This window comes from Pavona decussata, unplaced genomic scaffold (genome assembly GCF_977016875.1).
Source record: "Pavona decussata unplaced genomic scaffold, jaPavDecu1.1 SCAFFOLD_11, whole genome shotgun sequence".
Classification (NCBI taxonomy): Eukaryota; Metazoa; Cnidaria; class Anthozoa; order Scleractinia; family Agariciidae; genus Pavona; species Pavona decussata.
Genome location: NW_028145434.1, coordinates 3,074,057 through 3,090,000, shown reverse-complemented (window position 1 = coordinate 3,090,000; position 15,944 = coordinate 3,074,057). Strand labels below are relative to the sequence as shown.

General features: G+C 38.1%; 2 protein-coding genes across 3 annotated transcripts in view; one reads left to right on the top strand and one right to left on the bottom strand.

The window, feature by feature from the left end:
• Positions 1-3,085, bottom strand: part of LOC146488218 (adenosine 5'-monophosphoramidase HINT1-like) — a 3,104-nt gene extending 19 nt beyond the window's left edge. The window contains exons 1-4 of the mRNA XM_085122347.1: positions 2,940-3,085; positions 1,831-1,935; positions 756-920; positions 1-88 (exon numbers count right to left, since the gene is read on the bottom strand). The exon at positions 1-88 is cut by the window's left edge and continues 19 nt beyond it. Of these exons, the coding sequence (XP_084978473.1) occupies positions 756-920; positions 1,831-1,935; positions 2,940-3,080 (411 nt within the window). The 5' untranslated portion in view covers positions 3,081-3,085 and the 3' untranslated portion in view covers positions 1-88. The remainder of the gene's footprint in view (positions 89-755; positions 921-1,830; positions 1,936-2,939) is intronic.
• Positions 3,086-3,428: 343 nt separating this feature from the next.
• The window catches only part of LOC146488217 (poly [ADP-ribose] polymerase tankyrase-like), a 49,189-nt gene continuing 36,673 nt past the window's right edge, over positions 3,429-15,944 (top strand). For both annotated transcript variants that reach the window (XM_085122337.1, XM_085122329.1), the window contains exons 1-12: positions 3,429-4,334; positions 4,838-5,009; positions 7,136-7,445; positions 8,499-8,604; positions 9,386-9,558; positions 10,085-10,169; positions 10,793-10,939; positions 12,019-12,135; positions 12,323-12,400; positions 13,631-13,794; positions 14,674-14,896; positions 15,373-15,529. In XM_085122337.1, coding sequence (XP_084978463.1) covers positions 3,732-4,334; positions 4,838-5,009; positions 7,136-7,445; positions 8,499-8,604; positions 9,386-9,558; positions 10,085-10,169; positions 10,793-10,939; positions 12,019-12,135; positions 12,323-12,400; positions 13,631-13,794; positions 14,674-14,896; positions 15,373-15,529 — 2,335 coding nt within the window. In that variant the 5' untranslated portion in view covers positions 3,429-3,731. The remainder of the gene's footprint in view (positions 4,335-4,837; positions 5,010-7,135; positions 7,446-8,498; positions 8,605-9,385; positions 9,559-10,084; positions 10,170-10,792; positions 10,940-12,018; positions 12,136-12,322; positions 12,401-13,630; positions 13,795-14,673; positions 14,897-15,372; positions 15,530-15,944) is intronic.

Genomic DNA, 15,944 nt, shown 5'->3' with positions numbered 1-15,944 from the left:
TGTTTTATTTATTTATTTTCACTTATTGTTTTACTGTCAATGACAAAAACCACTAGCTACATTCGGGATTGCTGGACTGCACTGCCATCTGCAAAAGAAGATAGAAAAATATGTTGAATGGGTAAACAATCTTGATAGTATGGAGCACAAGTATAAACTGGATAACACTGGGACCTGACGAAAAGTGACTGTTTGCATTAATGATGTACATTGTACATTTAAATGAAAACCTATGGGGCTAAGACCAAGAAACTCTTCATATTAATGATATATAAGGTGCCCATACCAACCTGCTGTTCAATAATTTATAACTTTCAAACACCTTGGTTTCATTGTGTTACAGTTCCTTTTCAAGCGAGTGGTTAACCTCAGTTAGCAATTTGTTGAAGCAATCACGTCTGGAAGATATTTTATAGCGAACTTTGTTTGAAAGCATTGTTGCTGATTAAGAACTTTTATGTGCACTTCACTTGTACTAACCATAAACAAGAGTAACAAGACTTGGAAGACACACTGATGATTCCAGTATTAATTTTTGTAGATGTCAATATGGGGCATATGATCATAATGAGTACCCCCCTCCCCCCCCCCCCAAAAAAAAAGAACAAAGAAACAAAAATAAAAAAACCAAAACAAAAAAAACAAAAAAACAATAACAACAAAAACGTCCTTATAATGAAGACCCTGGTCTATTACATTTGCATACTTCCCAAGCAAAATATCAAGCGAAGTATTCAATAATGGATTAACCTTACCTAACCTGGAGGCCAGGTCATCTGGCGTCCACCCACAACGTGGATATGAATGTGGTACACCTCTTGCCCTCCATCTTTGCCATCATTGATCACTATGCGGTACCCCTTAGTCAGGTTTTGTTCCGCTGCAACTTTTCTAGCAACTATGAGGAGATGGCCCAGCAACTAAAAGAACAGAATGCAAATAATTATTACACTTGCACAGTGAATACAGAACCCAGACTAGCATAGGATCACAAAAATATTAATATCATCACGTACACAAGTGCTACACAGCTCCCAAGCTTTGAAAGAGCTTTTTTGTCATCATTGCTGCAACTTTAAAACCTACAGCATCATTTTGTCCAAGATAAGAGAATGACATGTAAATCACAGCCAATACAATTATTTTGTGGGAGAACACTGATGTTTGGAGGGTTTTTTGTAGCCATAAGAATATTTCTATCAAAGAAGGAGAAAAGCACTATGCCAGGTTCCAGTCTAAATAACAGTAACGATGAATACAAATTTGATGACAAAAATTGTGTAACATAATAAACAGTATGAAATTACAACATAACTATTTGTTGGCATGTAGTTTTGCTACCTACATGAGTGGAGTGTATACAACCAGCGAGGCATGCGAGGCAGATGTGCGAGGCATGAACAAATCATGCGAGGCATGCGAGGCATGAACAACCCCCAACATAAATGCTAACCGGGGAACTATTTAAGCTAGCCTGAGTGCTATTTAGGCTAACCAGAGTGTTCTTTAGGTGAACCTGAGTGCCTCGCATGCCTCGCTGGCTCGCAGATTGTGCATCCCCCATGAGTGAAGTCTACATCTGCATGCTTGGTTTTTATGGGGGAGGGGAAGGAAGGCATCTATTTACAATGTAGCTGGTGTGCTAGATAGAGAGAAACTTTTAAATTTGGGTTATCCATACAAAGTATGTGCATCAAACTTTGGAACAACCCAAAATGGCAGGAAAATCTAATGACATCATTTATTAGAGACTGTGGAAGTACATCATGGCCTCAAGCATTATTTTTATTACAAATATCAAAACTGGTGATGAAAATAAACTGGCCTCACTTGTTCATCGGCATCCTCTGCCTTGGACAGCTGAGGAATTGGCTTCTTTGGGATGACCAGGAAATGCACTGGTGCCTGTGGATTGATGTCCTTGATGGCAACACACTAAAATATCAAAGGCATCAAGGTACAAGACATTTTACAACATTAGACAGGATTCACTGACAGATTAAAGGTTTCATTGGCGATTATTGTACTAAAGGATGCATAATCCATCCAGGTGGATAATAATAATTTATGGATAACAATATTTTTTAAACCTCTTCTCCCAAATAAGAGCTTGTTTATTTGTAGAGAAGTTGTCTCAGAGGGTCCCAGGCTAACTTTTATCAAGCATTTAAATGAGAAAAGTTGTTTCAGTTGGTCAAGTCCAAGTAAACCTTACTTAACTATTCAATGGCCCTGATCAAACATTCACAACCTCAGAATGCCTCTTCCTTTTGGTAGGATTTTTGTTGTTTAATTCACTCACTATTAATTTAAATTTATCTTCCTTGATACTAATTATTGAATCCACAAAATTTGTTTTGTAAGCTAGACCCGACTTAAAAAAGGGCACGCAAAGAGTTAGCCCAGCTTGGCAAGCCAAAGTGTTTATACGACAAAAAGTTGTCACAGCTAGCCTGCTCACCCTGCTATCTGAAGAAAGGATGACTAGACTGGTGAATGTGAGAAAACTTTGGGCTTCTCATGATAAAAAAAATTGCATCAATCATTACCATGATACTATTGATTGGCCATCGATTGCTTGACACCAATCAATATCGATTAGCTAATTTTATCGATTGATCGATTGCTCCGATCAAGGATCCATAATGCCATTGATTGGATACCCCCGGGGAACATTTATTATCACCACTATTGACCAACCACTCTATCCCCCACTTAAGCTTACCGGTAAGCTATCTTCAAACTGTTTACACTAATTTTCTGGAGACCTTCTCCTACTCATCCAATCATTTCGAAAAAAGTTGAACTGAGTAAATCAACCTGTAAACGTGGATTTCTATTAGTCGAGGTACTGCAGAACAAGTTCAGCGATAAAAATTTTGCCCAAATCTGTTAAAAACTTGTAAGCATCTAGTCAAATGATAAGACAGTTTGCATACTTGATCGTCCTCGTGGAGAAACACCGATGGAATCTCCCTCCGAATGATTTTGGAGAAAATGCTGTCTCCTTCCGCCATCATGAAAGTCAGACCACCACACCCATGATTCATTGTAAACCGAGCACAAAACAGGGAAACCATTTTCAGTGGGGAGGGGAGAGTAGAACAGGCTCGGTTGGTTAAGTGTTAGTTAGAGACCTGTGAAACAGTACGACACTTTTATACTTTCGCGTTTCCTTGTTGTTGTTTTCGTGTGGAATTTTACCTGTCCCTCAAGCAAATCGACAGAGTTTTTGCGGGTGGGGCGCGCTTGAGCACCCCATGAGTGCGCTTAAACTCAAGATACAGTATTTCTTTTATTTTTTTTTTCTTTGGAGTAGTTGTACCGAGATGCCTTTTTGTTTCGGTTTCACATGGATAATGCATGTGCATCAATTTTCCCTTCGGCGAGTTCGCAGTAATTTGCAATCGTGACCGGTCACGCAATGCCGAATCTCGCGGAAGCTGGAAACCAGCGTCTTCTTTCACTCGTGGGCATGTGAAAGCGGACATTAGAGAAATTTGCAAACTTTGCAAGTCTGTTTGAAAGCTTAATTGCGGAGTTCGGGCTTGCCCTGAACTTCCACCCACGCAGTCTTGCTTCTAGTGTTAAATACAGGTGATACATTTCAAGTTAGTGTAGTTTTGTCAGTTTCATCGAGGTGTTTCATCGCGGTTCCAACAGCTTGCAAAGGTTGTTCTTGAAATCGTGCTCAAACTTTGTAGTTGGAAGAGAAACTTCGAGAAATCAGAATGTCGAATCGACCTCGTCTTCTCAAAAAACAGTCCTCTTTAGCCATCCTTGTGGAGCTAGAGCGGGAAACGTGCGAATCGACGAGTCGTCCACCATCAGAGATAGACCAAGGCAGAGAAGAAGATGCCGAAGAGATCGAAGAAGATGTCGGAGAGCTTGATCAAGTTCCCGCGCAAGAGGAGTTACTGCAAGAGGAAGACGATTTACGCGACGAGAGGGAAGGAGGGGATTCCGAGGGTGGCGATACAGATGCGGCAGTTTCTAGCGGTGATGAAAATGAACCCCTCGCAGTTTCACTTATTCCCAGCAAGAAATCAGTTTCCGCGTCGGTTCGCAGCGGCGAGGCGCAAGGTCTTTTGTCCACGGATGAAATCCCCCCTCTACTCCGCATGTCTCGGCGATTGATGTCCATGAAGAGAAGAGGAAAACTGATTCCCATGGCAGAATTGACGGAGGAGTTTGAGTTTAATGCGGGTGATGTTTTGACCGTTCGCGGAGAGGAAGATGATTTCTATGTTTGTCGCGTGCTTGAGGATGTACCCGAAAGTGCGTCCAGCTTTGGAGTGGCTTGGTACAACAGAGTGGCTGACAATTTGTACGAGGTAAGCCTAGAATACTTACCGGTATTCAATTACTTTGTGAAAGATTTTTCTTTGTGTAGATCATCGAGGAATGCTTGTTAATAGATTGCAATTAATGAAAATATACGATTCTTTGTTCAGTCCGCGCTGTGAAAGTTACTATAAATAAAACATACTTTACTTTTGTTAAGGCCTTCAGAAAACCTTTTCATATCTATGAATACAAGTGTTTTTCTTTGTGGCGTTTGATTGGAGAAAAACGCTGTAATTTTCCCTCACAGACGTAAAGGACATTAACCGTTAGTGGATTGCGTGACTGTTCACATTGCGTGATGCGGCCACACCTACAGCCACACACATTTCCCGTTATATGGAAATTAATTTGCATTTTGGGCATCGTTAAGTAGTTTCAAAGGTTTTTTTCCCTTTAAGTCTGGTTTTCACTAGGACAATGTAATGGGGTTAAACTGCGGTCATATTTGCTGCTTGTGATGTCCTTTACCTAGAGCCTTTTGTGATTTTAGGTCTCATTTGATGATGTATGTTACATGGATTCTGTCATCACCCGTGTGGCTTTGTCAGAGGTAGAACCTGAAAAGTTTGCAATCTCCAAGCCACACATTAAGCAGACTAAGAAACTGTTGAAAGAAGCTCTGGCTGCTGAACGAGGAGAAGAAGATGTTGTGGAAGATGAAGGTACAATAATAATTATGCATGATAGATTATGATCTCATCCAATTCAATTCAATTGAATTCAATTTTATTCACACTTGTTCGAACGAAATACAATATATTTTATAGTAAGAAAATTAAACATGCAGAGCAATTTATTGAATGATTTTACCTTCTAGGGAAGAAGTGCGTAGTGGCCAAAGGAGCAAGGCTTTCGTGTTGGCCACTATACCGCTGTGCAGTTAAATAAAATAGGGGGAAGTAGAATTTATAACACTGGTTGAAGAGCTCTGCTAGTTAAATTAGGCTTGGGAGAGGAAAATGCATAAGTAACGAAAAAAAGTGTTTACAGCAAATACATAAGTATATACTGTAGCATGTTAAATTTTATATATTATTTATATTTGGCTATCAAGTAGAAAAAGTCAGTCCCACCTCTGTCACCCATCAGGGGACAGAGGTGGGAGAAGAAGTTGGGGGGGGGGGGGGAGGAGGGTGGGTCATTATCAAACATTGGGTGATGGCATGCAACTTAGGTTTTGAATCTTGAAACCCTAGCTTATTGTATCTCAGGGCAAAGATTTGATCATCATCATTATCATGTCCTTCTCCCTGGTTAGAAAATGGGTCCTTATTAGCATTTATTAAGTTCAGAGAATTCAAAGTTTGATAATCATGGCCAGTGTACTGTGTTTTAGGGGATTGGATAGTTGAGCCCGATATTCAACCCTCATAATCCCATTTCAGACCCTTAAGTTTATAATAACGCTCAAACGCAAAGGCAAAATAGGAAACTACAAGGTGGTAAATCACTGTAGGAGGCCTGTAGGCAAAGGAAGTGTGTTCATACAAGAAGATGACCATCTGATGGACAAACAAGTGAAGGGGTGCCTGGAAAAAAGCCCTGAGTGACATTTAATCTCATGTCAAATTCTCCTTTGCTCATACAAAGAAAAAGGCAATTTGCTAGGAGAATTAAGTAGTCTATCAGATGTCACTCAGTGCTTTTTTCCATACACCCCTTCAAGTAGTCACTGGCAGACAAGTCATCAGGATGGACATGAGTTTGCACTGGACAGTTATTTTCTCATGAATGGATGTGTCTGTCCATAATTAAAACAACCATTATATTAAGCCAAACAACAGTTTCATTGCAGTGAAATATAAGCCAAACTTGGTAAACTCGTGTAATTTTTCTGGTGATTGGGTTTATTTCTTTATATATATGATGCAATTTGATCAATGTGTAAACTAGGCCACAGACCCTTTCTAAACTGTGGAATGTGCAAATTACTTTTTCCTGTCTTCTAGTGTGAAAGTAGGTTTAAGTATAATAACTAGTCAAGTGATTGAAATACATGAATATTTCCAGATTCAGCAGAGCATATATGTGTATTTAAGCCAGTTTAAAGGCCAAATCATGTACAATTTACAAGGACTACATCTGTAGTAAGTAACATTATGCAAATGGTACCTTGTGTAAGACTGTGCTAAGGTCCAAGAATATCAAGATCACTGCTTTTGTGGAGGAGAGAGTATTGAGCTTTTTATTGTTCAAATTTCTGAAAATATTTAATCAATGCTTTCTAAGACATTTACCAATTTAGAAATATTAATGCCAAGTCTTAAAGGGATTACCTCCACTCCGACAACAAACTGACGGTAAATTGTCAGAAATAAAGTCTAAATTCTAAATTTTAAGTTTAAAAGTAGAAGTAACATTCAAGTGATGCTAAAAATTTGATATGATTATCGCCTATTTTCGATTTTAAATTTCCTGGGCGCCGCCATGTTGGATTTTATGACATCATATGGTTGCCACTATTGTTAGTAAGCGAAAAATGTTTTGTGTGAAACAATAGAGCAACCATATTACCTCATGAAATCCAAGATGGCGGCGCCCGGGAAAATTAAAATGATAAAAAGGCGATAGTCAAATTATGTTTTGTCCAACACAGAAATATTATTTCCATGTCTTAATTACAATGAAATTTAAAATTAGATTGTATTTTCAACGATTTAACGTTAATTTATTTCAAGGGTGGAGGTTTCCTTTAACTATACTGCCATCTTGGACGACTCTTTAAGGTGTTTGTACTGTAAGTGAAAACCAAGATTAATGGCCATTTTATTTACATAACCATATTAAGCATCTGAGAGTGACGAGGGTGGTGAAGACGAGGAAGAGGAAGAGGAACCTCCAGCAAAACGAACTCGGAGAGGATCAAGGTCTGCATCCACCCCTTCTCCTGTCCAGAAGGGGAAGAGAGGACAGAGAAAGGTTGCAGCCACACCCACCAAGAGTCGCGGTCAGAAGCGAAAAACAGCTGAACCCAAGCCAAGGAAAGAGAAGAAAAAGAAAACAGCTGACGATAAGAAGGAAAAGCCAAGACGGGCTGGAGTCCTGATACCTAATGAAAACATTGAGCTTCTTGAAAAGGATCCAACATTTGAAACCAGGTAGAGTTGTATGTTTTTCTTATGTTGCTGGTGATCATGATGGAATAGGGAAAGAGCGTGAATGTTGTTAGTATTGGACTGTTATTGTTAGGCCATGAATGCCAAGTGCTGTTGTGATTATTATCATTATTTATCATCATTTGTTGTTGTTGTCATTGTTATCATCAGCATCATTGTCACGGTCAGCAGCGGGATCGTTGCTATCGTCATTATTTCCATTATTGTCAGTCAATCAGTAGGACTACCAGCATCATCATTATATCATCACCATCATCACTCTTGTTCTTGTCACTGTTGTTGTCATCATCATCAGTTGTCATAGTGGTCATCTTTTAATTCAGTCCTTAACTTAACATATATGATGCTACAGCTGCATATGTAAAAGTGAGAACTGAGAAGTTATGTAATGTTTAAAAAACGAGCAGCCTGAGTACAAGTGTTTTACGTGCTGCAAGTTTTTTGAACGGCTTCAAAAACATTCGTGGAAAAGTATGTGTCAACAGAGTTCATAACAATAAATATTATGCTTGTGTGAACGTTGGAAATTAGCATACGAGAAAAACACCACATACATACTGATGAGGAGTGTTTTATCAGCTAGTAAAGCACCACAATTATAGTAATGAGGAGTGTTTATCAGCTGATAAAACACCACATACTAAAAATTATTAGGAGGAGGTTTATCAATGTAAAGTCACTGCACATGATGTGTTTTAGACCATTTGATAGGTCAATGGGCTTATGAATTATTAATGAGTTTTGGAAGTTTTGCAAATACATAATGTAGGCCACTAACATCTTTGTGAAGAAGCTACTGCATCACTGCTTTTGAATGTTACTACTTTTTACTGTATAGATAATAGACCTGATAAAATACATGAAAGTTTCAATTATTACAGTGTTGCATTTCTTGGCTTTATCAACCTTCAATTTGTACAATATAGCTAGGTTACGTTCTATGATCTGCTGCAGTTGTTAACTAAGACCTAATAATTAATTAACTAATTAATTATAATAATTAATTTCCTTATATGTCATTTTTTTGTTGTTCAGTGAGGATCTTTCTTTAATGGCTGTGAAATGGGCAATTAAAGCAGTAATCCTAAATGACATGGAGATGCTCAAGAATGCTATAGAAAACAGGGAAGAAGTGTATACGGTATGAGTACCAACAAACAGTCTAGTAGAGAAAATAATACTCTGCAATAAACCATCAGTGAAGTACTAAGTCCTCCTTATTCATTGAAACCATTCATCAGGAATTGACTGTATGCATGTGGCATGTGGATACCATAAATCTTCAATTAATTGCATCCCTTTAAATAATTGCCACTCGCTCTCCCCACCACTTGATTTTAAAAGCACCCCTCTTAAGCTCTTCCATTTTAGTGAGCATCCCCTTCCCCACTCTTTCTATTTGGGTAATTACTGTGGCCACAAAACCTTTTTATACAGTCAAACTTCCCATAAGGGACCAGCGAAAATGTCAAGCTTACGCGGTGGCTTAGGAGATAGAGGTGGTAGCTTATCAGAGGTCACACCACAGGGGGGTCTAATTTTTCAGTCATTATTCCAGTACTTAATTAAAAGCTACATTATCTTTATATTAATATTAGCCTCTTATGGATCATAATGTATGAGCTGACCACATTTTTGACGGCTAGTTTAAACCTAAAAATCACCCTACCAAACTATGACAGTTCACTGTGCTGTCAATATATACATACAATCTATAACTATACATGTATATAATAAATATATTTAATTGTTTACAATTGATTTTATTATTGATCTATAATAGTAATTATTGATTGGTATACTTTTGAGGAGGTAAACTATTCACTTACAGTTGAAGGATAGCCTCCAACACACCAGGAGGTTTTGATTCCACAAGCACCATTCTTTAATGATAATAGCATTTATGTTATATTTGGTTTTAGGTTCATTGGCCCAGAAGTCCTGAGATTCATCTTGCTGCAGTACACTATGCACTTCTACATGAAAACCACGAAGCACTGAAACTTTTGCTAGAAGAATTTCATGGACATAGACAAGAGCAGCCCAAACGATCTAATGAACCCACAGTCTCCCTGGATCGCATGGATACTGGAACGTAGGTTAAAAGGAAAATAAAATAATGATTAATGTTACTCTTAAGCTTAAGCCTACTAGTCAACCTTCATGCTCAAGAATGCACACGTCAGCCTTTTACTGTATTTTCTCACATGCACAATTGTAGCCTGTCTCTTCCTTGAACTTGGTGAGACACTGACCTGAGAATAAACTAAGCAAAATAAAGCAAAGTTATGAGTGTTGATAACTCCTTCGGCCACCCGCCCCCTTTCCCCAGTTGCAATGTTGGATAGCGCAAGGAACGCAACATCTTTAGCAATGCGTGTTAGTTTCTAAACAACATTGAATGGTGGGAAAGCGATTGAGAAGCAATAAAGGCAAAAGTGTAGCAATAAATTGTCACTGGTTATAGTGTATTGCTGATTGCCTTGAGTTACAGAATAAGAAAAAGCAATTGTTGCATGATGATTGTAGTATATTAAGGTGTTAATTAATTATCTGTATGTAATTCAGCCAATATATTAATTAAGATAGGTGTCAACTGGATTCGATTTTTATTATTCTAGATACAACTTCTACACATTTGGTCATGCTGTGCGAGAACTGTATTCAAGCAGAGGATCTAGAGAAGGAAACAATGCATTCCTTGAAGTGAGAATTTCAATCAGCAATTTCTATATGATTTTTTGGGTCACTTAAATTATTTTTTAAGGGATGATAGTGTTGTGTTTAGCATACATGTATAAAACCACAGTTAAATTGAAGAACAGTTCCCCTGGAAATCTGTTGGTGATCTGTTGGTAAATTGTTGGCCAACAAGTTACCAACAGATAACCAACAGATTACTAACAAGGTAATTGAGTGATAAATGTGCTACCTTGCTTCTGTTTCATTCATCCAACAATAATATTAATTTTTGTGCCTTATTTCTATTGTTTTTGCACGGTTAATTTATGACCATGCGGGAAAAGGAGGTCTTAGCAAGGGCTATTGAATCCAAACGAAAATTGGGGGAAACCACACATTTTTTAGAGATAAATTAAGCAACAATAATTCTAAAAAGCGCCAAAATACCCTAATTTTCTTTTTGGATTCCAGTAACTTTTGCCATAATCTGCTTTTCCCACATAGCTATAAACTGCACAAGAATATCTCTGCTTTGGCAGGCACTGCCATTAAAATACCCGACTTTCTCGGACCATTCCGAGATGTGCAAGAAGTGCAGTAGCAAAAGAAGGCACTGTCCTTAATTTTTTTTTTGTTATTTATCTAAGGACAAAACAAAATTTGACAAGAAGGACTATGACACATCAAGCCTCTTGGAATTCTGTTTTAAGAAAGGAGTTCCACTAGAGACTGTGAAAGTTCTGATGAATGAGATGAGCATTCTGGAAAAATCAACTCTTCATGAGCAGGAGCAGGTAAATTTATTTTGTAGAATTATAATTTGGATTGTTTACTGATGATTAGGACATTTAACACTGCAACACGGTTAAGGTGACTGCATGTACATGGAGATCCGTTTGTATTTATTAGCAGTAAGATCGTTTCTGGAAATACGTGTAGTCTTCAATGGTATTTGCAGAGATGCCAACTCTCCTGAGTTATTTACAAATCAAATCAAATCTCCCAAATAAAAACACAATTTAATTGTTCATTCTCTACAATCAACTAAGGTTTTAGCCCACATTTTCCCCCAAATCCACAACATCCCCATTTTCCAAATCTGAGCCATGGTCCGTTGGTGCATTTTGCATATTTATCTCCCAATGTGTTTAATGCATTTATACAGAAACCAAAAAAAACGGGTCCATTTTGTGGGAAAGATGTACCCTGGTGGCAGGGAAAGAGGGAGTTCAACAGACAAGAAAAGATCCTTCAGGGGATGGCATGCCCATTAGTAATTTTTAGATGTGAACATGTCAGTTTGGGAGTCTGTTGTATGATTTAGGAGGTAAATTGCAGTGTACATGCATAGCTTTTACTACTTTACGTGTAGCACATCAGGATAGATATTTAAAAAAGCTTAAAAATGATTGTTTTGATTACTTTTAACATAGCGAATAAGAAAATAACTTCATCATTTATATTTTATCTTGATAGCAAGGTGACTTTGTTCCCGAACAGGGATAACTAAGAAATAAAACCTGGTTTTTTTTTATATTTTAGGAGACATTTCTTGTTTACTTATGAGTACTTAAGTTGTACAACAACAAAATTAATAGCCCACCATTCTTTTTGGAGGATGCACTAAGTAAGAATACACTTTTAAATAAATAAATAAATAAATAAATAAACAAACAAACAAACAAACAAACAAACAAACAAACAAAAAAACAAATAAATAAATAAATAAATAAATAAATATTAAATAAAAAATAATTAATTACCAAATTTTCTCCAGTGTTCTTTTGAACTTCAGATACCAAAAATTAATCTTGCCTACATGTATATTTAGATTGAAGAAAATTTGTAACAATTTTTTAATGGCTAATTATAGACAGGCATGAACAGTGTGTGGATTGCCATAAGGCATGGAAACAGAAAAGTGGCTGGTTACTTTGTCAGTAAAGGTGTGGACAAGTTTGGTTTTGGCTTCAACTTCTTGCACAAAGAGGTAAAGCGAATACTTGTTGACACTTGTTATTTTGTTTGATGTCCTGTGAATGTTTTCTTAAGACTGGACATCTCAATTCTGTAGAAATCGTAAACTATTATAGCTTTTAGTTTCTGAAAATGTTCAGTGTTATAAATAGTATTGGTGGCTTGAGGGTGTTATTAATGAGTGAACAAAATTGTTTCAGGTTCTGTTGAATGAGGATGAAGACTTGTCTAATTTTAGAAGTCAATCAGTGAAGAAGAAGCCTGTGGAGAACAAAACTGTAAGTGCTGTGCTATGAACAGAAATGCACCAAATCAATTAACTCCTCATCATGAGTATCTCCACTAAATTGCAAAGTCCACTAGCTATACTATCTTTAACATCTTCTTCAAAGTCGTCATCGCTGCCACAATAACCATGCCACCGCCATCAAAGCTGTGCCACTTTCAGAACTTTCGACATCTCCACCATCTCTGTCAACCCTGTCACCACCATCATTACCATTGATAATAACTTTCAGAAACTCACTGTTACCCATTTCCACAAATCCACTGCTTCAAGAAGCCGTGCTATCATTAGCAAATCTAGAAAACTTACCAGCCAAACTGGCAATTTCTCCAACTTTGACATACACCACGATTTCACAATCCCTTGATCTTGACTAAACAATTTACATTTGCGCCCATTTCTCGAACCTCAAATCAACATGTATGCCTTTATCTTCACCAGTCCTTTATCTCCAGCAAGGCTACATTATTATTTTATTAACTCCACTTTCTGCCCCGTCATCGTAACTACTGCTATCCATTTCTCCAACAGCACTGCAGGTGTACCATCATCATAGACAATCCTTTTCTCCTCCTTCACCATCCGCATGAGTATCCCCAACTGCACTTTGTATTGTCACTATCACCAATCGTGATCCATCGTTGTCAAGCTCACACCATTTAACAGCTCCAGTATCTGCTTTGTCATTGTCGCCACACATTTTGTCTTCAGCAATTTGACAGCATTCTAGACGTCAGCCATCTCTGACCTTTTTTCCACATTTGCTTTGCCTTCTTATTTTGATTTATTTCTATCCCCTGCAAGACCACATCATTCACTGGCGCCATTAGCTATATCCATACGTGCAACTCCATTGTGCACCTAAAATCTGGCACAAACCCAAATTTATGCTGACTCCAAGTCCTGCTCCCATTTTCCCAAGTCTACCATCTAGTGCACCATCATCTTAACCAATGTTCTTTTTTCCCATATGGCTGAACTCCAACATCTGCACCCATTTCTCTAGCTCTACTGATTACGTCATTTTCACCAATTCAGTTATATCGACAAATGTAAGCATCATTGCCTATTTCTTCAACTCCAGTATGCAATATATTATCTTTAACAATTAATTCATCTCGAGGAAATACTAAAATTATTTCACCTCCAACCATTTGTTGAAGTGTTCTCAATGACAACACCACCAAACAATGCTGCCCTTAACTTGGTTTCTTCTTTTCAGGTCCTGCCCATCCATGCTGCTTGCATCAACCCAAATGGTGATTACCTGAGGGTACTCTTAAACTCCGTACCAGAGCATAGCATCCCAGATAGGGACGGCTATAAACCAATGCATTATGCAGCAGCCTGTGAAGGACCTGGCCCTCTAAAGATTTTACTGGCAAGGTAGTGTCTTCTGTGTGCATACTTTAAGACCTAGAAATTCTTTTCCGAAGTGAGTCAGAATGCCTTCTACAAGTTTTCTAAAACCGGTGAGTTCGAGTCTCACGATTAAAAGCTGGCTAGTGGATTACTGTTCAAAAGTCAGTATTTGCGTGATTGAAGTGTTACTCAAAGCGACCTTGAAAATGTTATGCGACAAACACTATAACAGCTCTTTTCCATTTAAATTTATGTTTTTGGTGAAGCATGTCTTCGCATGTGCCGAAACATTCTCTACGAAACATTTTCTTAACAACAGTTAATTCGACAGCCCTCTAAGACTAGTTTTATGTTACAGATCTTATTGGTTGTTGCCATAACTATAATTCTCTATGGTCTCTCTTCTATACTATCAGCGTATGTTACACTGTAATTTTATAGTTTCGAAGATTGAAAGGTAGTTGAAACACATGCAAGTGAATCTTGTTTCTAATAAATTATAAGAGTAAAGTTGTTCACTTGTAAGACACCAATCCATTTTACTTGTCTTGGAAAGGAGACCATCACTAGTGTTGCTGTAAGTGTTTGGTTTTCCTTTTCACTCTTAGTGCGGGGAATACCTAAGAAAACGCATTTTTAACAATGATGTAGAACAGAAGTGCTGAACTAAGAGCCTACAATCAAAGTGAATAAAACAGTTCTCAACACTCCCTATACATTTATTTCCTTGTGGTCAAACGTGCAAGCTAGCAACCACAATGGCTAACTAGTGATGTAAGATGTTTGTCAATGACAAATGGACTGGACAAACTAGAGACATTTGCTCAATGACAAATGGACAAGACGAACTAGAGACATTTTTTCACATAAGCATTATACTACGCTCAAACTTTATCCCTCCAGGGGAGCTGATCCAAATGACCCTGCACCAAAAGGTATCACCCCTCTGATGATTGCTTGCAAACATGGACGGGATGAGGTTGTTAAGGAACTTCTGTCCATTGACGACCAAATTGTGGAAGACGAGGTTGAAGATGGAGAACCGAAGAAACCAAGAGTCTCCATTGATGTAAAAAATAAGCACACAAAGGCAGCCATCCACTATGCTGCTAAAAATGGGCACTTGGTAAGCTTTGTTTGTCGTTACAGTACATTCTAATAACTGTTTTGTGGGAAGTTCCTTGCTTTAGAACTGTTTGTGTTGGACTGCATAGTAAGAAATTTTGAGCTGCGATTCTGTTCCAGTGCTGGGTGTTTTTCTACAGACCTCTACTTAGAGTGTTCCCATTCTTTTTTTGTTTTCTTTTTTTTTTTTGGAGGGGGAAGTTTCATTCCATCGTGGGAATCCAGAGTAAATAAAGTTTTTATGATGACTTTCATTGGTTTGGATTTTCCAATTAGACCCTATTAGGATTAGGTCGGTTGGGGCGATGACCTTCCTGGAGCGTCGCTTCCGTTATAACCTTTGATCCCATGCAGAACAATCTTTGATAAAGTGTGCAGGATAATGGGCGTCTTAATGCTACAGCTAGAACTGAAATATCCCCGAAAGGTCGAGTTACGAGAGAGGTGATAACAAATTTCCTTTCCTCCTGCACACAGAGCACTGTTAAACTACTGGCTGCTGCTGGTGGCAATGTAGATCTTCAAACTGGCTCTTTCCGAGGAAATGTGACAGCGTTGATGCTGGCAGCTGCTAAAGGTCACCTTGATGTTGTGAAAACTCTTGTTGAACTCAAGGCCTCACCCGACAAGAAAGGTGAGATCGAGATGGTCATAGTATAGATTTTAACAGGGACGATATTTAATATGATTGAACGTGGACCAGAATAGTATGAGTCATCTCACCCTTTTATTACACTATGCATTGGCCACATTTTCGTAAAATAACGGAAAATCAACGTTGAACTGACCTTGCGAACCTAGCCCTGAATCATTCAGTTTGGTTAAAAAAACGAAAGCTGTCATCGCTCTCAGTATTTGAAGGAAGGAAGGAAGCAGGGAGTCTGTTGACCAAAATTTGTTTTGAGCACTTCTTTGAGTATTTCTTTTAGCTTTTCCTTAAAAGAAGACAAAAATGGAGTATGATTTGAGCATAGTTAGATTTGAGTGAGGTAAAGTTGTTTCGCTGTACTTTACAATTGGCTTAAAAACCCTGCTTTCAGATTGCTATC